The following is a 21,853-nucleotide window of genomic DNA, read 5'->3' as shown; positions in this document are numbered from 1 at the left end:
AGAAAAGAGCAGTGCAAAGGCACAAGAAATGGCTCTGGCCAGCCCTGATTTAGCCTCACATTAACTAAATACCTTTATCCCAGCACCCCTGGAATCTATTGGGAGGATACTGTGCTACAGAGCAAGGAGCATTTGCAAATGCAGGGTGCACTCACTGGGTTTCTTGGTTTTTTTTTTTTTTTAAGGTAGAAACATAACATGCTCTCACTGATATCTCTGACTCCAGCGACAGCGGAAGAATAGCCTGTCCTCTTCTCTCTGACTTGACATTTACCCCGATACTATCTAAAATTAGGTCTCTGATTCTGTTGGAAGGGCTAAATTAAAAAAGAAACACGGTACTGCATACTGTCAGTGTTTCTCCTACTTCGTTTTTTCTGTGAATTCAGGCAGGTCATTTCTGCCCCGAAGTCAAAACAGCCTCATGTGAGCAGGGGTGAGTTAAGGAATGTGGAGGGCAGAAAGCCTGCTGTTTGTAATTGCCAGCCTGGTGATTCTTCTTCTAAACTTTGCTCTTACTCAACGACCTCATTTTTTATTGCCTCAAGCCTAGCAAAGTTTACATAGTTTTTAATTTACTAACACAAAGCCTTGCGGAGCTTACATAGTTTTCAATTTACTAACACAAAATACACGTGAAACTGATTGCCCTGCATCCACCCTCTTCCTGTGTCAAGTTCCTGTTTCTGTGATTCCTGATTCCGTGATTTTACAAACGAGGAAGTACAGCCAGGTGATTTACCTGAAGGGAGCAGTGGCAGGGTCAGGGACAGAAGCATCGCACATTCCCAGAGCACTGCTTGAGACACTCATATCTTCCAGTCCCTTCTTCCTCCCACTTTACTTCATTTCTGGCTACTTACAGACAAATAAGCTACAGAGCTGAGACGCAGATAAGAACTTCTTGGAAATGCAGGGCTGTTAAGGTTTTAAGAGGTTTGGTCTGCATTAAGGAAACCAGTCTGGAATTCGGTTCGGATTAACACTTTGGATGGGTTAAAACACTTCACAGCACACATTTCTCCCTCTGAAGAGGCAATGAGAAAACAAACAGCAGTCCCATTGCTTAATAATAGAATCACAGAATCACAGAATGTCTTGGGTTGGAAGGGACCTCAAGGATCCTCAAGTCCCAGTGCCCCTGCTAGAGGCAGGGCTGCCAACCACTAGATCAAGTGCTAGATCAGATTGCACAGGGCCCCATCCAACCTGGCCTTAAACACCTCCAGGGAGGCATCCACGACCTCTCTGGGTTCCAGCACCTCACCACTCTCTCTGTAAAGAACTTCCCTCTGACGTCTAATCTAGATCTCCCTCCCTTTAGATTACAACCATTCCTCCCTGTCCTCTCACTATCTACCCATGTAAAACACTGAATTCCCTCATGTTTATAATCTCCCTTTAAATTCTGTAAGGCCACAATGAGGTCTCCCCACAGCCTTCTCTTTTCCAGTCTGAACAAACCCAGTTCCTTCAGCCTATCTTTACAGGAGAGGTGCTCAAGCCCTTGGATGTACAGCTTGAACATGCTAAGAAGTTTCATGATGATTAACACTGAAATCTCTATTAGAACTTGTATAGAACTGAACAAAGCACAAAGGGCCACAAGCATGATCAGAGGGCTGGAGCACCTCTCCTATGAAGACAGGCTGAGAGTTGGGGTTGTTAAGCCTGCAGAAGAGAAGGGACCAGGAAGACCTCACTGTGGCCCTCCAGTACCTAAAGTGGACTACAGGAATGCTGGGGAGGGACTCTATCAGGGAGTGTAGTGATAAGACAAGGGAGAACAGCTTTAAACTAAAAGAGAGTACATTTACAGTAGATATTAGGAAGAAATTCTTCACTCGGAGGGCAGAGAGACCGTGGCACATGTTGCCCAGAGACACTGTGGATGCCCCATCCCTGGCAGTGCCCAAGGCCAGGCTGGATGGGGCTTTCGGCAACCTGGTGTGGCGGGAGGAGTCCCCCTGCTCATGGCAGGAGGGTGGAAGTGGATGGGCTTTAAGGTCCCTTCCAACTCAAACCATTCTGTGATTCTACGGTTTTATGAATATTAAGTTAAAAATTGCAAAGATATGCAAAATAATTCAATGAAACACGAAGGGAAAATTATACCTAAATGTGCAGTAAGCTAGAAATTTTTTCTAAGAGTCTATTATAACCTCAATGTGTTGAAGAAAAACAAGGGCTCCTGTGTATAGTAAGAGCCCAGGCCAGCAGGAGGGTGCACTGAAAGGGCATACTGGGGGTATTCATTCATTCATTCATTCATTCATTCATTCACTCACTCACTCACTCCTTGTGCTTCCAGACACCGTCCAGTTTCTCTCGGCTCCTTGACATGACATCAAATCCAGGGAACACTTCACATCAGCCTGGCTTTTATCAGCCAACACCCTCTTGGTCTGTGTCGTACATCAGTTTCTCAAAGGAAAACAAGAGCTAAGATAACTACTGCCCCAGTTTCCCCACTTTTTTCAACTCGGCTACTTGTCCACAGAATGTACAGAGGTGTCCGAAAACTAAAATAAACGTGGGAAGCACTGAAGACTGGTAGCTATTCTTATCTTACTGCCCTCTATTAACACAATGGGATAACTGCGTGTGTTACTCCCTAATACAACTGTCATCATTTAAATGCTTTGTGCTCTACACATGGGCCAGTCCTACAGTGACAGACTGAATAACAGGAAGATTACAGGTCTTACAACTCCATTGCTGTACGGAGGAATTTCGCAGTCAGTCAGCGTTTCTTCCCATACTCTTGCAGGGAAAAATCCCAACTCAACATTTCATTGTATATTCATTTAATGGTATATTTCCTGCACTGCGAACCATTTATCAGTTCTCTGTCAACTCTGGCATCCGTATTTCCAGCTCTTTCAGGTCCTGCCTTCTTTGCTTGATGTTGTTCTCCCAAACACTTTATACACAAACCTTTGCATCTAAAGAAGAGTTTTGAATGTGCCACGATAGCACATCAAAATGGCTCTGCAGCTTTAGCCAATCAATGTATGGCAAGCTTTAGTTACTTTATTGAAAAAAAAATGATGTTACCATCACATCCCCTATTATTATTTACAGCAAGGAAGCGTTGAGCTCTTAATCTGTTTACAATGCTTATATAACCAATGAAATCAGGATTGGTTCGAGAAAGACAGAAAACCTAATAAAAAACCACAGTACTTTGTGATTTTCTAACGTTTATCTCAGTGTATATAGTTTGTTCTCAAAAGTTAAGCACTTTTTAGGTCTGGAGAAAAACAGTTCTTCCAGAGTTGACACAGCCTAGTGGAAAACATAATAGATAAGGACTTGAAATAAATTTCTGGCTTCAGTTTTATCAAAGGCTTGCTGTGTTCTCTAGATAAATCATTTCCCTTCTGAATTTTCCTGTCTTTTACAGAGGAGTAAACAATGCTTTTCCCTTCCCAAAGGGATTTATGAGTGAAGGGTGTAGAATTTTGATCAGATTCAACTTTAAACATTTTCTGCACTGATTTAATAATGGCAGTTCTTTATTACGGTATCAAGCATGAATTTGCATTTGACTCACAAGTGTTTAACACTCCTACGTTCCCAGCCAGGAATCTGAATAAAGGTTGAAAAGGAGGTGAGCTATATAAATGGCTTCACACGGAATAAGTCTTAACAGCATAGGTAAGTGTAATTTTTTAACGCGGCATTTCCATTCTGATCCACTGCCCTTTCAACATCTCTTCTTGCAGTTACAGCCTCAGAAGTCCTCAGATTCAAGGTCACAGCTTCTGAGTTGGAGCCAGGAAAAGGCAGGACACCGAAAAAAAGGGGCTCAACCCCAGCGAGATGATAGCCCTCAGCTGTGCTGTGCAGAAGAGCTGCTGAGTGACTTAAGGAACAGAGCAGGAGCTGTGAAGCTGCCCTGCTATTTATTTGACTGAAGACAAGGTGCAAATGACAACAGAAGAAAATGGAAAGCAGAGCATAAACAGAAAGCTATTTGATGGGGCTGGCTGGGCACTCCAGAAATTCCCCTGGCAGGGTGGGACAGACGCAGTCATCGCTGTTACTGAGTTGTTGCCAGCTGGCCACTGTTGGGCACGGAGGGGCTGGGAGAGCTAGTCACAGGGCAATTTGACAGAGGAGCATCTCCTGTCCCTGTCAGTGGAGAGACACTGCCAGACACGGACCTCAAGCTCAAGCCAAGGTCAGGTTGTCAAGCCCTGCAGAGAATCCTGATCCTCTCCATCAATGACATGCATCCTGTAGGAAGACTTCTCTCCCGGGGGGTTAAATTCATTGTGATCACCATTCTACCCTCTTCCAGTAAAAGGGAGAACAGTTTCATACTGAAAAAAGATTGCATGTAATTCTGCTTTTACCCTTTAATTAAAGCATGTTTGGATAGCGGTCTGTTACCCTACCCGCAAACACCATGGCTCGATGCTCCTAACGTGGTGCACGAGTGTAGTAAGCTGACCATCATGCAGTATAACTTTCAAGCAAGAAAGACAGGAAAGGGTTACAGTAGGGTCAGACAGAATAACCCCTTCATAAGAAAAAATATTTTATCCTACAATGAAAATAGGAAGAACCCACTGAGACATCTTCAGTTGTGATCCGAATTAAAGCCTGAGCTATAAAATTCAGATCCACGTCTTTAAATTCTGCCACATACTTCTGTTAATATCCAACACTTTAGCTCAAACCAATATAGACTTGGCAGTTAGCCTATGAATTTCAGTCTCAGATCCTCAACCTTCAAAATAAAACTTGTGGGAAAAGCTTTTCAACCCAAATTACAGCTTTTGCAGCAACAACAACAACAAAAATTGCTCCAATTCTTTAGGCTGAAAATTATGCATCCAGTCTGGAAATGGCAATACATCGTGGTGATGCCTCAGGAACTTATCAGGAACTGTGTGACTCATCTTCTATTTTCTTTCATGTGTCCCAGATATTGTTAAATTCCACCTCCCAAAGTACCAAACCTTCCCCTTCTACTGGAAACTCTGCTTGTAGCATAAAGAGAAACTTATTCATGGAGAAGAATGAAAATCTAAATTACTGTTACTACAATCCCTATGTACCGCTACAGCCTAGTTTCCAAATGACCACCTTTTCTTGTTGCTTTGTGCGTGTGTTTTCCAAGGTTAGAAAGAAAGCTGCTACTATTAATGTAGCAGAAATAGCACTATCACTTTGGTCATTTAAAAGCAGACAATCAATGTGTTAGGGAGCGTACTGCATACAGCAACCATAGGATTGGAACGAAGTGTTAGGTTGTCTCTCTCCAGGAGGAAGTGACCCCTTCCAAAACAAAACTCTTCAATTAGAAGAGGTCTACTCATGTAGAAGAGGTCAATCTTGGTACATCAATGGAGTCACATCATTACATGTGAAAAGGGAAGCAGCGAGACATTGGTGAGAACCAAGAACTATACAGGATTAACAGAAAAGGTCTGGAAGAGGAAATCAGACTTGGAATACCATGCACAGGAACAGAGGGAGAGTTACAAGTAGGTGCTGCAACACTGAGTTTTAGGAGCCCTGGGATGTTGGATGGGGGCTGGAGGCTCCACAAGGACCCACCACGGCCTTGCCATCTGCGCTGGAGGGAGTGCAAACTTCTGCAGCCAGCAGGCTCATGAAAAAAATTAAGGAAGATTTACAGTGCCCTGGAGTAAGCGAAGCTAAATAATATATCTCCATTGTGAGATGTCGCTTTCAATACTGAGCCCGCTCGGAAGGGCCCTGGCGCAGGTTCAGCGAGGCTCAGCAGAACTCATGCCAACGCCGAATCGCTGCGTCCTGCAGCAGCGTGGGGCTCCTCTGTGGCCTCCTCATCCATCGCACCCCACGAGTTCCTGGGCAGTGGTCCTCCCTCAGGCTGCAGCCCGCAGAGCTCAGATGATCACCAGCCTGCAGATGGCCTTGGCCACGCAGCACCCAGGTGGGTGCCACCTGAAATGTGGGTGCTGCTTGCCCCCCGCAGAGAGGTGACACTGCTCGTTGTCTAATTAAAATTACCACCCCTTCCACAAGCCCTGCCTGGCTGAGCTGCCTGGCTTAGGAACCTGATTAAGCTCTTTATCTAATTGAGACAGAGAGAGGCACGTCCAAAGGCTAAATATTTAGGTAGCATAAGGTAACTAAGCTCTCAATTTAGACTTCTTAATTAGGTAAATACGGTGATGTCAGGTCTATTTTGTCAATAAAGGGAGACAAGCCTATCAATGTTGCCAGCTGACAGAGTTTCTCATTTAATTACGCTGTAACAATTTGTCCATTTACAGGAAACAACTATTTACTCCACTATCCAACAACTGTTTGAGGAATTCTTTGTTTTCTAATAAATTGTGCAAAATAATGTCAATCTCAGCCTTGTGAGGATCTGGAATTCTAATTATCAAGGGCTGATGCAAACTTTTCAGGTCCTGATCACTGGATGTATACATGAGCTGTAAGGCAGCATGGTACACCAGGATCACTGAAAGTAAGCATGAATCACAGAATCATTCAGGTTGGAAAAGACCTTTACGATCACCAAGTCCAACCCCAGCCCACCCCATCATGCCCACTGACCATGTCCCTCAGTGCCACATCCCCATGGTTCTGGAACACCCCCAGGGATGGTGACCCCACCACCTCCCTGGGCAGACTGTTCCAATGCTTGACCAAATTGTGCAGCCCTGCCGTTCCCTCCGAATTAGGCATTGCATTTTCCTGTTTTCAGGAGGAACCATGAACAGCTCAAGCTACGTCTACCAGCAGCAACTGCATTAACTATATGCATTTATCCATTTCCTCTCCCAAGTTTTCCCACATCCCTGTGTTGTTCTCCCATGAAGAGGATAGCACAAAAAAATATTTTGTTTAAAAAAAATTAATTGCTATTTTCAAAGACAGAACTGTTTGGAACTGTCGTGAGCTTTTAAGAACTTGATGCTCTGTGGCTACTAGTTTTGTTACACTACGTAATCTGATTTGCTAGCAATTTCATTTCTATGCACAGTAGGAACAGAGCATGATACTACAAGGCATCCATGAAAAGAAATCCTATAGAGTTTGGTGTGTGCTCCGACACAGAAGCCAGCAGTCCCAAAGTTATTCAGCTTCTCTCATACTGAAAGAAGGGCATCTGTCAGAGAGGAAAGCACCTGTGCATGGTCTCTTGAAGAAGTCTCATTACAATCTTTACTCTGCAGGAAACTCATCCTGTCTTCTTAGGATCAAGTGGACCCTCAGCAGTTTGCTGATGACACCAAGCTGAGTGGTGCAGTTGACACAACAGAAGGAAGGGATGCCATCTAGAGGGACCTAGACAGGCTTGAAAAGTGAGCCCACATGAACCTAATGAGGTTTAACAAGGCCAAGTGCAAGGTGTGGAACTTTAGTCGGGGCAATCCCAGACATGAGTACAGACTGGGAGAAGAACACCTTGAGAGCAGTCCTGTGGAGAAGGACTTGGGGGTCCTGGTGGACAAAAGGCTGGACATGAGCCAGAAGTGTGTGCTGGCAGCCTGGAAGACCAGCAGCATCATGGGCTGCATCAGCAGAGGGGTGGATGCAGTGAGAAGGGATTGTCCACCTCTGCTCTGCCCTTGTGAGGCCCCACCTGGAGTACTGCATCCAGCTCTGGCCCCCCACACAAGAAGGATGCAAAGCTACTGGAGTCAGTCCAGAGGAGAGCCACCAGGATGATCACAGGGCTGGGGCACCTGTGCTATGAAGAAAAGTTGAGGGAGTTGGGCTTGTTTAGCCTGGAGAAGAGAAGGCTCCAGGGAGAACTCATTGTGGGCTTCCAGTACTGGAGAGGAACTTGTGAGCAAGAAGGGTACTGACTTTTTACATGGTCTAACAGTGATAGGGCAAGGGGGAATGGCTTTAAGCTAAAAGAGGGGAGATTTAGGTCAGATGTCAGGAAAAAAGTCTTTACTCAGAGGGCGGTGAGGCCCTGGCACTGCTACCCAGAGAAGTTGTGGATGCCCTATCCTTGGAGGTGCTCCAGGCCAGGCTGGATGGGGCCCTGGGCAGCCTGAGCTGCTGGAGAGCAACCAACCCAAGGCAGGAGCATTGGAACTCAATGATCTTTAAGGTCCCTTCCAACCCAAGCCATTCCATGATTCTATGAAATCGTAGCTGTGCTGCTTTGGTTGCCTGTCAGAATGCATTGGATAATTCCAAGCTCCTTTGATGTTTATGTACCCATATTAAATAGCATCTAATACTACAAGGAATTTCACTGAAACCAACGGGCACAGTGCATGTTTAGGGCAGAGGAGGAACTGGGAAGCATGAGGCTATGGTTATTATGTCGATCCTTTTCCATCACACAGCAATCGGGTATGCTCAGTTCAAACCCACTAATTTAACTGCTGAAGCTACCACATTTCTTCTCACAAACAGCAGAACCCTTCTTTTTCATCAATCCATTTTTTCCATGTCAGTATTCTCTTCTTATGGACAGCCTCGCAGCATTTGCAAGCATTAATTTCAAGACAATTTTGGGAGGCAGGGCCCTTTTCCTGTCAGATCGCAAAACTGAAGGTGCAAGTCATGTGTCTGGAAGCAGTCACTCAGCTGGCAGCAAAATGCTTCAGAGAAATTTGCCTTCCTCCAACTCCTGCTTCAGGACTCCAATCGCTATCAGCCTGAACACGCCACTGAAATATTTCCAAAGCTAACCAGTCTGCAGTAAATAAGCAAAGATGAACATTTTACTCCTTTTATCAAGACTTTTAAGACTTGCAAATCGTGTCTGCGGGACATCAAAAGAACATGTTCTTTACTGAAGAGTCAAACCTACTTTTTGCAGTTATGATTCACTGAAGAAAAAAAACATGTTTTTTAAGTGCTCAGCTGCCACAAAGATCTTTATAGATGTGAAAGGCTTTCATCTTTTGAACCTGGGCAATTTGGAGAGATTACTTCAAGTCAAAAACTTCCAGGCATTGGCAGGCCCCAAAGGATGGACAGACATCTCACTCTCCTGGAAGAATGTATCTTGTGAACGTGCTTGATAAAATAATTATGTTCTTTCTAGGTAAGCAAGATTTAGCTGGCTCTAATTCAAGACTCAATTATAATGTCTGTTAAAATACAGTTCTTATTAATGATAGCTCTAATTGCGTTGTTCACTATTCTCTTCCAAAACCACCGAGACAGTTTTCTGGAGACAAATCATTTTGATTGAATTCCTTCTGTTGTTTCCTCGCAGATCTCTTTGGGTCTCACGGAATTCGTGCAGATTTTTTCAGAACGTGGGACCAGAGAAGTAGCACACCCCTGTGCTCACCTGGCACAAAGCACTCCCACACTAAGCTGGGGTACACCAGCCATGCAGATGCTAAGGTTCACAGATGAGTATACGGCACTCTGCAATGTTATTCTGGATTTTCCTCAGTCCCTTTGAGAGCATTTTGGCAAATGTCTGGCTATTACTGCATACACTTTACGCTGGGTTGATTTCGATCCAAGAAATATAGGCAGATCTCTTTTCTTTTTGGCAAGTGTTATTGCGAAGGAATTGCATTATGTTTGTATCGAGTTAAATGGAGATGCATTTTACATCACAGTAAATCAGGCATATTCTATAAATCCATGCAGTCTGCTTTTGTTATTAAAACAGGTATTAAAAAAAAAAAAAAAAAAAGGCTTTCAACTTCACAGATGCAAGCATAACTCTCACAGCACTGCAGCACTGGCAAAGCTGCAGAAACAAAAGTAAATAACACAAAGCAATTTGGTAACACGTGGAAAAAAGGAGATGATCCCAGTCTGTCCCCAGATGGTTAGGAAAAGAACAAATCATCTTTTGTTCTGCTTCCTAAGACAGAATCCATCTGTACAGCATATCTGAAATAAATGGAGCAGTATTCTAACACTCTGATAGGGAACTTCATAAATAACATAAAATCAGTTTCTCAGTATTTTGTGTAATTTTGTGGTCGTTCCCTGGCCCTAAAAAGTCCATGAAGAATCTTCTTTTACAGAAGTTTGGTTTAGTAATTCATTAATGATTTAATGTGCTTTTATGGTCTCACTCCAAGAGATCTGTTGCAGCACACTACAAACGCTGGATGTCCAGCTTCTTCTTTAAGAGGGTAACTGTCTTACCACAGATTGACACGTGGGCAAGGAGGACGATGACGAGGTTACGAATTCACTTTTACCATGAGCTACCAGAGAATGACAGCTCTGAATAACGAGAGAAAAGCTGCAGGTTGAGGAGCTATGCACAAATACCTTATCTGAGGGCACGCTACCAAGAGCAGGAGGGCCAGAAACAAGAGTTGCCTTCCCAGAATGAAGGTTTGACCACACAGGCCAAGCAGGCACAAGCTCAGCAAAGATTTTTGTCATCTTTAGGGCCGTTTCTCACCAAAAGTCACACGTTGCATCATCTTCACATCTTTGAAAATTCGGCACTGCTGATTTCCGCTGCCACGGCCAACAGATGTAAAAATCACAGGGAAGAAAACTGCAGCAAATGGCTCTGTTCTGTTGATACACTCCAGGACTAATGATACTGTAATTTGTTTACTGGCATTGCTATCACTGCTGCAACATAACCCAAAGACCCAATCAAGATTAGGACGCCATTACATTAGGCACGAGGAAGGAGGCAGTTCATATCCCAAATTGCTGGCAATCTATCTCCACAAGGCAGACAAAGTACAACGATCATTTTGCAGACAGAAAACAGAAGGAGTGAGCAGACTGCCAAAAGCTTTCAGAAGCTTGCTCAAGGAAATCTATGACAAAAGCATGACATAAACCACTGCTGCTGGAAATGCATTTCGGTGCCAACTCACTGCCATATCCACTAATCTCATTACTTTGCAGTGTCAGGTTGCTTTTGAGACACAACGTAGATGCTGGATGATCAGAAAAAATGGTTCTGTATGTTATGTTTCTTAACAAAAGATATGGGGATCATATTCTTGTCATGGAAGAAGATCAGGACCCGGTTTCATATTCTCTCCCGGTCTTCCAATCTAATCACCTATTTGTGTACTTAACTAAGGCTGTGCCAAGCTGAAAAATTAGCAGGTGATTTACGGTACCAAGTTAGGCACTAAGGCGCCTTATGGAAGGGCAATTAGGTACTCCTGAAGGGTAATCCAAAAATCCTGCTCTAATTGAACACAGCCAGGAGTTACTCGTAAGGGAGGGGAAAAAAAAAAAAAAAAAAAAAAAAGATTTGCTTAAACTAAAGGCTCCTTCTAAACTGTTCCTTAATGAAGTTGCACCTTAACTCCTGGTGCCACTGGAAGTTAGGCTTGTTCACTGAGGCATCACAATGTATTTGTGAGTCAGACCACAATGCCTGCTCCTGGGGCTATGCATCTACTTGGAAAAAGAGAGAAAGAGGCAAAGCTGCTGCATGTAACAGCCTGCTAGCTGAAGCACTGGCAGAAGAAGTGTAAAACTCACAGTTCTCCCTCATCTGGAGGAGATTCCAGTTCTCACTCCCCTCTTCTCAGGGTTGCCAGACTAGAAACTCCCCTGGTGAATCCCTACCTTGAAGGTGCACAAATCAAACAATGCAGAGAGTTGACCAGCCAGGACTCTGAAGCTCTGCCAGATACGGAGGGTAGTGGACTGTGGTCCTCTCTGGACATTATCTGCATTGCACTGGGATGCTCAGCCTCTCGCCTGCTGCAGATGGACTGTCAGGACAACTCATACAGACAGCTCGCTCCTAAAACCTTTTCTCCCAAACATGTTTTTGAAGCAAGCCACAGGCCTTCCACTCCTGCAGAAGTAGTCTGCTTGTGCCCATGCTCTCCCTGCCATCACTCTTCATCCCATGGGGAATGGGCATCTACAGGACTTGAGGGAAGGCGAGAGGGGGAAGTAAGGCAAAACAGAGCTCACAGCCCACTCCCTTGTTTGAGTCTCATAGAATCATAGAATGGTTCGGGTTGGAAGGAACCTTTAAGATCACCCAGTTCCAAGGCTCTGCTGTAGGCAGGGACACCTCCATCTAGCCCAGGTTGCTCACAGCCCCATCCAGCCTGGCCTGGAATGCTTCCAGGGAGGGGGCATTTCTCCTTGGAAATTCATAACTTAAGTCCCTTCTGGTCTCCTCCTCCTTGCTGGAAACTCTTAAAGCATGAATAACTAGCAAACAGGCAATGCTTTTTTTCTGCGTCTGCTCAAAATAAACTAACCTTTCAGGGAAGCAAGGAACCAACTGTGCACCAGGGAGCTGCATCATTGTAATATGTGCCCTGGTACGGGAGTGGTGGGGGGCAATACAAGAAGATATGTGGCCAACCAAGCTGTCAAGATGATGCACCACTGTGTGGGAAAATCAAGGGCTAAAAGAAGTACAAAACTAATCCTGTAGACTGCAGTACAACTCTTCCAGCACTCTCACAAATGACTGAACCAATTTCTCACCCTCTTGCCAATGGCTCTTGCACCCCTTCACTGTTGCATGTTCTGGATATCTCTCCAGATATCTCTGCAACTTAGCTACCTGCTTGGTAAAACACGACTGCTATGAGCGTGCTGAGGATAAACATGAAGTACCACGGGGCCTAATGAGATCACACAAATAAGACAGATCGTTTCAAGATGAATCCCAGACATAATCTGGAAAAACATCAGTACAAAAAGAAGTCATATCGTATTCAGATGTAATTATTTTAAAACTTGACATTTAGATTTCATATTTTCCCACATGGAATCAGAGAATTATGAAGGTTGGAAGAGACCTCAACAATCACCAAGTCTAACCCCAGCCCATCCCACCATGCCCACTGAATGTGTCCCTCAGTGCCACGTCTACCCTTTTCTTGAACACCTCCAGGGACGGTGACCCCACCACCTCCCTGGGCAGCCCGTGCCACTGCAGCACCGCTCTTTCTGAGAACAAATTCTTCCTAACACACAACGTGAACCTCCCCTGGCACAACGTGAGGCCATTCCCTCTCATCCTATCGCTAGTTACCTCCAATAAGAAGCCTAATATTTTGCAGTCCATTGGAAGAAAACACCTTTTCCATTAATCATAGGCTCCTTTTAAAAAATATTCCTACCAAAGACAGCTTAAACGCTGCAATCGCATTGAAAGTGAGATTGTGAGTTTCATCTGACAATGTTCTAATCTGGGAGAGCACAGCACCAACATCAGTAGATATGGAGGAAGCACAATTTAGGCTGGGGATTGATTTAACGAGTTTTCATAAAGTTTTCTGTATCAAAATCCAGCTTATGAAAGCCTCAGCTAAGACATTTGTCTAATGCCAAGAACAGCACACAGCACCTTGTTCTGTTTCCACATTCATCGCTCGCACTCCCTCTGAAGTTACCCAGCAGAACTGCACTCTGTGGCAGCCAGAGGCCATCACCACCACCTCTAAGCACTGCCACCTCTGCATTCTTTGCCTCTTTCACCTCTGACATTTACATGTGTCTAGATCCAGCTGGAGGTGGGAGGTGACAATTTTGTTTCATGAAAACTTTTGAATTTGGGGCTGGAACAGAAATCTTCAGCATCTTCACTATTCTAATTCGTGTTAGAAATCCTACATAAAAATACTCTGAATATATAAACGTATCCAAGAGCAAACCCTGACTCCCTACATCCTAAGCCAGTGTGCGAACTGTGCTCCCCCTGAGGAGAGAGTTTATTGAAATGATGTTAAAAAGCTTCCTGGAAATATAAGTAGGTTTAAATCATTAGTGCTATCTAGTGAAAATAGCAATGTTTTACATACTAAGGAGAAGACCTCATGAAATGGCAGCTCTCGATGTGAACATCACAACTGAGGACTCGGGCTGCAGAAGTCTTTGCGTTCTTTTGACAATTTACACAAGTAAATACAAAGCACAGTGTTGCACACTGATTTAAAGGACATTTTCCCTCTGTGTGAAGGCGCAGTATAAACAGCTCCACTAGCTAACTCACCGCTTGAGATTCACACGTGCCCATAAAGCAAGTGTTAACCAGACCTTGAATTGATCTCTTCAAACTGGAATGAATTCTGCTGCCAATACACAGATTCTTTTAAGATATAAGCAATCATTAATTGTCTGTATCAAGATCAGAGACTGGAAAAATACGAACCTGGCATTTGCACTGCTTCATGCTCGATTTCATTTGCTCGTGTAATGACTTAAAGAACCGGGTCCGCAGATTCATCCGTCAACTTCTCCCCATTAAACACCACACCAGACAAATTCACTAGCACGCGCATCTAGATATTGCAGCCTGAACTGCTCGGCTACAAGTCAAACCTTCGGGAAATCCATCACAACACAATTAAATTGATTATGAACGGCAGTACAAAGCAAAAAATCCAACAGGGACATCTCAACCAATCCAGCACTCCTGAGCATAAGGCAGCTGGCATCAGCACGGCAAGCAGAGCACGCCTTACCTGTGTAGTGCACCACACACGTCTGCCCCTTCTTCGGGAATGTCCGTCCTGTTAAAATGATAACAGGTTGGTTTATATTTTCTCTTTGATCCCTATAACCAGGCAGGTGTATATTTCAAGATGAAAATGCCAGACTGAGATGGTGCTGTGTTTTATTCAACCACTGATAAGAGGGGCCCGAACTGGTAGAGTTTGGGCAGAACGTTCCAGCTTGGCCAAGCTGTTAGACCAAATCATATTTTACTCACACCAAGTTAATTTTCCCTATACCGGTGTGTGCACAATACATGCATTTACGTTCCCCAAGTGCAAAAGGACTGTCAATACCTCACGGATTGCAACCCAAAAATTCTCAGAATGTTTTAGCCATTATTTTTTCAAATAAAGTTTGACATAGTTAAAAAAAAATAAATCCATCTGTATTCACATTCCTAATGCCATTCATTCAAGACAGCTCTAGCAAGAACATCTCTCATTAGCAGGGAAAGGTTTTTAGCAAATTTCATGTACAAAGGCAGTTTAATGTGGTGGTATTGAGCTACGGTAGAGCAGGGAGATGCTGAACCCTTATGTGAGCCTGGCAGCTCCCCCTAAAATGTTCATCCTGAAAGGAAAAGAAGGTGTAACTTATTTCCTTCCTTTCCTGCTGAAAACTGGAAGTACTACTTTCATGTTACCTGCTCCAGGTACTGCAGGTCAGGGGAAGATTTGCTGGGCTCATAGAGGTGCCAGCTGCACACTGGCTCAGCTAACCTTGATCTCTAAAGCAGTGCTGGCCAGGGGAGAGACAGCAAGGGGAGACTCAGAAGAACTTAGGAAGAATGAATGAAACAACTCATTAACGAACAGCATTGTCAGAAACCTAGAAAACAGGGATTCAGATAGAAACTAAGGCTTGTTCATATCTGACTTGGTTCTCTGGCCTCCTTGGTCTGACTTCACATGAGAGCAAGTTATGCAAAATAGTGTGTACAATAGGAATAACACAAGCTGTGCATTCAGGACTTGTATACCCAAATGCAGCAAGCGGCAGGAGAGCAGGCTATGATGAACAGAGACCTGTATCATGCAGTGGAGAAGATGGTGTTTCCAAGCATCGTGGGAACACCCTGAGCAGCAGCAGCAGCCCCTCCAGCTGCGGGTACAAAGGTCAGACAATGGTTTGGGCACCAGATCCACCTTGTTTAACCGGAGCCATCTAAAACAAAGCAGCTGTTGTGTACTGGTCTTCTGGGCTTCCTCTGCCAACAACGGAGAAATGGCAATGCTTGGGGAGAAACTCAGGGAGAGGCAGGATGAGTGATTCTCGGGACATGACCGCAGGGGGAAAACACGACGGTTGTTTGAGGATGGCCACCTAAGCTGAGAGAAGTTAGCTGTGACGGACCCGCACCTGGTAGAGCAGGTATCATCCAAACACTGCACTGCCACACGCAGAACACAGCGTCAGACCTCACTGACACACACTGCACTGGGCGATGCACTCCCAGTCAGCAGGGCCGGAGCTGGCCTGCAAGCAGAGATGCCCAAGCCCACTGACACGCTGTGGGTTTCCGATAGCGCTTAAAGTCAGACGCTTTTGATTAAGGCTCGCAACCAAGAGAAATGATCCATGTCTCCTTATTTGGGATAGCAGACGGCTTCCAAAGATGTGACAGCTCACACGTACGGCTGCACTCGGAGCCCCGTGGTACCCACGCAGCGCTCGGAGCTCACACCTGTGCCTGCAGGGGCACAGCGCGATCCCCACGGATGAGGGCACGGGGAGAGAGGGCAGTTTAAAGGCACACATGGAGGAAGCAGAGACAACGGGCCGAGAAAGTTACACTGGGACGGACTTCAGCAAATTATTTACGGCTGCGGTGAGCCGAGGGTGAAGCTGGGCTGGAGATGGATGGGGATGGTGGGATCTTAGTTAGGGACTGCGGTCTGGTAGAAATAATCCTAACAAAAAGCAGAGCTATGAAACGACAGCGCAGCCTGACCGCGGCTCCGCAGGGCGATGCCGCTCCCAGCCGGGTACCGGCTCCGGAGGAGGGATGGATGCCGCCCCAAATGGCCGCTCGCCCCCGGGAGAGCCGGCAGAGAGCCGGGCAAAGTTTGCGGCGGGGCGGTGCCGGCCTCACGAACCCCAATTACCGCCAGCGCTCGGCGTCGTGCAGCTGTCGGCGGATGCCAGAGGAAAAACCCCGGCCCCCGCGCTGCCCCCGCCGCCCGCCTCCCGGGACCCGACGCTTCGGGCACGGTCGCTGCCTGGAGCCGGAGCTCCGCCCGACGGGAGCTCCCCGCAGCCCGGCACCGCTGCCCGCAGCCCGGCAGCGCTGCCCCCCGCCCCGCAGGGCTGCCCGCCGCCCGCTGCCCGCTGCGGCTCGTACCGTCTCCCGGAGAGATGGTCTCGATCTCCACCCCCATCTCGACGCTGGGCTCCGCTCGGCAGCCCTGGGCACGGCTCGGCTCGGCGCGGCCGGACCCCCAGTGCAGGCATGCCCCTCCGCGGCCGGCTGACAGGGGCCTCCCCGGCTGCCCGTCAGCCGCCCGCAGCCAATGCAGGGCAGGGGCGGGGAGGCAGGGGAGGGGGGGCCGCCCGCCCCCGCCCGCAGCTCCCCGGGGGCGCGGGGCTGCTGTGCTGTGCTGTGCTGTGCTGCGCTGTGCTCTGCTATACGCTGTGCTGTGCTACGCTATGCTGTATGCTATGCTAGGCCGCCGGCAGCGCGGCCCCCTCAGTGCGGAGACGGCAGCGGCACCCCCCGCCCTCAGGTACCGCCCTCAGCTTTGAAGAAGAAAATGTGTGTGTGTGTTCCGTAGGTGCTCCCGTGATGTGAGATCACAAGTTCAGAAGCCTGTGCAAGAGCTGCAGCTGCTTCTGGCGGATCGGAGAATCACAGGATCATTTAGGTTGGAAGGACCATCAAGATCATATAGTCCCTCCATCATCCTGTGCCTGGAACAACCCTCAGTGCTGCATCTCCGTTGTTCTTGAACACCTCTAGGGATGGTGACCCCACACCGCCCTGAACAGCCCACTCCAATACCGCACACCACTCTTTCTGAGAAGAAATGTTTCCTAATATCTAACCTGAACCTCCTCTGGCTCAGCTTGAGGCCATCACCTCTTGTCCTATCACTGTTACCAGGGGGAAGAGGCCAACCCCCACCTCACCACAACCTCCTTTCAGGTAGCTGTAGAGAGACCTCTTCTCCAGACTGGACAACCCCGGTTCCCTCAGCTGCTCCCCGTAAGATGCGTGCTCCAAACCATTGGATGGGGCCCTGGGCAGCCTGCGCTGGTAGGTGGGAGCCAGCCCATGGCAGCTCGTTAGAACTCGATGGGCTTTAAGGTTCCTTCCAACTTGTCATTCTATGATTCTAAATATATATATTTTAATCTTTGTTATCTCAGTTATTGAACAATAGACAGCGTTGTTATTTCTCACCTTATTGTACTCACCAGGGGTATCGAGGTCCTCAAAGATACTGGTGTTAACAATTGCATAGCAGATGAAGACCTTGGAAGAGAAGGCTGAAGCAAGGAATGCTCCGTATCTTCAGGAAAGCCTCTGAAATACAAGGGAAAGTGGCTTAGGATTGGCAGGGGATTGGAGGAGAGGCGAAATGAGCAACAGGGCCAAAAGGGAAAGTCATTCCATGACCAAGAGAATCACTGAAAACAAGTTATAGAAACAGGAGATTAATGTTTTAAAGAACACTCTTCAAAGCTCTTGCATGACATCCACGTCCTCCTCCTTTGGGAGGCCTCTGTCTCAAGTATAAAGTCTACTAGTCTCAGCTTTCAAGGCTTTGTAGAGCTCACCTTCTGTAGGTTCACCTTCCCACGATGCATCTTGCTATCCTGGCAACAAAAACAGCAGCCTGGAAAAGCAGGGGTATCCTGCTTCCCAAACATTATGATGGAACCACACGACTCCAACTTCTAACATTCCTCAGTGGTCACAAGGTGGTCACAGTCATTGTGAGGTTTTTCAGAAACCCCAAATCTCAAAAGTTTAACAGCAGAATATTTCGTTTTCTTTATCTTAAACCCCTGCAGCCTGCCTGTTAGAAACTGCATTTCCACTTCTAGGAAAACAAAGTTTTTAGATTTTAAGAGTATTGTAGTTTCATTCATAGTTCAGTTCATAGCATCTATATTGTAAAATCCCATTCTTCACTGTTTTTAAAATCTAGAAAGGATCTACAAATCATGTGTAAGAGATTCCACATGCGCACAAAGGACTCCCTTTGAAGGCCAAAGCACTAAATTGCCCATAAATGGAAAGCACAAATCGTGCAAACATACAAACTCATAGATGTCACAAACAAAAGAAACAACAGACAATACACACTAGCATCCTTGGAGAAGATCTCACGGCGCTTTTGTGGCAGTCATGGCCTTGTCCTGAACTTCAAGGGACGAGGTGAAGTCACCCTGGCTATGCGCAGGGAAGAGCTCCAGCTCATCAGGACACACAACACTAAATGCTAGAGACGTTGGTTTCTAGAGCAATGAGTTTGATATCTTGTGCTCAGAAATGGAGGGAAATATTCCACAACACCAGGACCTAAGGGAGGGAAGAGATTAAGACAATTTACCATTTCCAAAAAAGGTTGGATTAGATTAATGTCTTGAACTGAACTCACTCTTTCCCAAGCTTCTGTCTCCCCAGCACAAGACAAGACCCTGACATGCTAGAGCCAGTTCAGTAAAGGGCCACCAGCACGGATAGGGCTGGAGGATGTGGAGGGGATGAGGATCTGGGGTTGTTCTGCAGAAGGCAAAGAAAAGGAAGGGCCTCGGCTGTCTGCAGCTCCCTCATAGGGGTGGAGATGCACAGCGAATGGACGAGAGGTAATGGACACAAGTCACAAGGGAAGTTCCAACACAAGGGAAGTCTTCACACATTGAGTTACCGTACAAAGCCTTGGGGAACCTGACTGAACCTTGGGACTAGCTGTTTCACGGAGCAGATGCACCACACGGCCTCCAAAGATCCCTTCCATTCAACTGCTTTATGAGCCTGTAATATTTTCCCCATAGAATGAGGAAGAGAAGGAAGAAGAGCAGTGGTAGTGAGGTGAACCACACAGTGCTAATCATAGATTGACGAAATGCAATTATAACTCACAGCTCTGGAACAGACTGACTGCCTCGCTAAATCACTTTGGTTATGTTTGCAGTGCATAATACTCCAAACTGGCTAATATATCTACTGGGCACTGTACAACGGTATGTGTAAAAAGTGGTGGGCATTTCAGATGCCATATACATAGGAAATTGCAGCATCCATCCAGTTAATTAGCACCATGTAGATTGTTGTATGGATGTGCTTCACTGCCTGCTGTTTGGAAGCCAGTTTGCTGAACTGAAGTTCTACTCCGAGTTGCTCTGTGCCGCAGCATTCCCCCTATATAGTGAGGATGATAATTCTGCCTCGTCTGTTTAGATTGCAAACAGTTGAAGAGCGGAGGTCCTCTTTTATAATAAATAAAAGTAACAGCTTGGGGCCCAGAGACTAAACCCAGGGTCATGCGGTGTGGTCTCACAGATAAAATTTCTCATAATAACAATATCACAAGCAGACAGCCCAAGGGGATTAACATTTCTCTTTCATCCAATCTCTCCTAACAAAAATAAAAAGGGATAAAAAGAAATGTAAGTCTATCTTTCACGCTGAACAAAACAGAACTGGAATCCTATCTATAAACAGTACACCAATTATTCCAGCTCTGTCATTTCCTTGCCATGGAAGCGACAGAGGGATCGCTCTGAGAATCTCTGTATTTACAATGCAATACATTTACTGCTTTCTCCAGTAAAACTCTTTTCTCTATAGTTTTGGTATTTATTCTGCATTGTGAGGAAATGTCACTGGCTAGACGTGTTGGAAGCAGTTCAAACAACAGGAGAAAACCAAGCAAACCGCAAATATTAGCTACAAGCTCCTGATTAGTCTTCCGATGATTTTGGAAAATGTAACTGCGGAAAAGAAATTAACTGGCATTCTCAGTCCTCCAGATAAATGAATCAAGGGAGATGAATAATGGATTCAGAAAATTAAGGCTCTATTTGTTTTCCTTCATTCTGCATGTGAAATTATAGCACTGTTTAATGAGTTTCTAGAACCTCCAGACCAAAGTGATTTGAAGTTATAAAGAAAAGACCCAGAGGCAGAAAGGTAGACCCAGCAGGTCTGCCATACACCTGCGCCCAAACAGCACAGATGGATAGCAGCAGGATGATAGCACTCTTTAATTGTTATGCTTGTATTCGACAACATTCACTGACCTATTTGTCTGTATTGGTGGCGAGAAATAGGGAAGTCCTGTTATGTCGAACTAGCAGGAGTTTTTCTAGGGAAGACCAAGCCAAAGGTGATTTGTTACAAAGGTTTCCAAATACAGCTGGGAGGCAGCTTCGTTCAGATCCTTCTGAAATTGTCCCTTCCTCGTCTGTAAAGCGGAACAGTTCTACCAGTGAAAGCAGCAGTGAAAATGTTCATGCTACCTTCCATCAGAAGTGTTATCGTCATACGCACCCCATGCTTGAAGCGAAATTAGATTCTGAGAGAGACCTGATGATCCCTCTCAATCAATATTCTCAACCATGGCTTAACTGCTTGCAAAAATACTAGAATCCACTTGACTCAGAAGCAGGCAATTTTGATATACTTTATTAAATTTGCTTTCTAGTGCACTTTCCATAGTAGATGTTGCCAAGAGTTAGTTTGACTTGGTCTGCCATGTCAATGAACCAATTTTGATACAGGGTTATATCAGAGTCCTACTGTCCTGAGTCCCGCTGCAACCATAAATTATTCTCCCAGTGCAGACAGATTCTAAATAGCCTTCACAAATTATCAAGCTAGGACGAGTATATACCTTCTGTATACTTCACTGTGTGCAATGGAAGATATTAATAGATATTTCCTGAAGAATAAATAAATGTAATGCCTGTGAAAGAAAAAGACTGGCACTATTTGGAAGTGAATGCTGGCTTACAGATGGAAAGACCTATTAGATCATCCCTTCCCTCTCTTTGCCAAGACAGGAATGTTTTCTAAAGAACATTTCATACTCTTCTCCCTACTCTAATTTTAATAACATAAGCGCTGGAGTTTCTATCACTTTCCTTGAGATTCTATTCCACGCAAGCATAGCTCAAGTTCAGGAAATATTCATTTTTAAGAACACTCTGGAAAAATTAGTGGCTACTTTGTGCAGCAAACACAAGAGACTGGCATATACAGACAGGGGTTCGAGGCAGAGAGGCGTTCAGCACTGGGCAGGGTGTGGGTAGGGAGCAAGCAGTGCTAGAAAGGGCTGTCAGTGAGCTGATCATTGATAAGTTTGCTAGCTGTAACAGACATGCATGTAATGCCTTCCTAACCATGTCTTGGCATTCATCTGCCTGTAACCACATCCTATCTAAGTACCTCAGCTGGACTCATAAAGCAAGAGTCATTTGTCTATTTTAGGTACCT

General features: G+C 45.6%; 1 protein-coding gene across 2 annotated transcripts in view; it reads right to left on the bottom strand.

Moving 5' to 3' along the window:
• FKBP1B (FK506 binding protein 1B) overlaps positions 1-21,853 on the bottom strand; it is a 67,614-nt gene that overhangs the window by 27,924 nt on the left and 17,837 nt on the right. The window contains exons 3-4 of one of the 2 annotated variants that reach the window (XM_021392154.1): positions 17,824-17,932; positions 14,376-14,423 (exon numbers count right to left, since the gene is read on the bottom strand). Coding sequence is in view for 1 of the 2 variants with exons in the window: in XM_021392152.1 (XP_021247827.1) it covers positions 14,376-14,423; positions 16,751-16,787 (85 nt within the window). In the remaining variant the exon portion in view is untranslated. Of the gene's footprint in view, positions 1-14,375; positions 14,424-16,750; positions 17,087-17,823; positions 17,933-21,853 lie in introns of those variants that run through there. The other variant, XM_021392152.1, reaches the window with a different exon arrangement.

The sequence above is a fragment of the Numida meleagris genome, chromosome 3 (genome assembly GCF_002078875.1).
Source record: "Numida meleagris isolate 19003 breed g44 Domestic line chromosome 3, NumMel1.0, whole genome shotgun sequence".
Lineage (NCBI taxonomy): Eukaryota > Metazoa > Chordata > Aves > Galliformes > Numididae > Numida > Numida meleagris.
The sequence above is the reverse complement of the archived record's forward strand: the minus strand, read 5'-3'. Positions and strand labels throughout refer to the sequence as shown.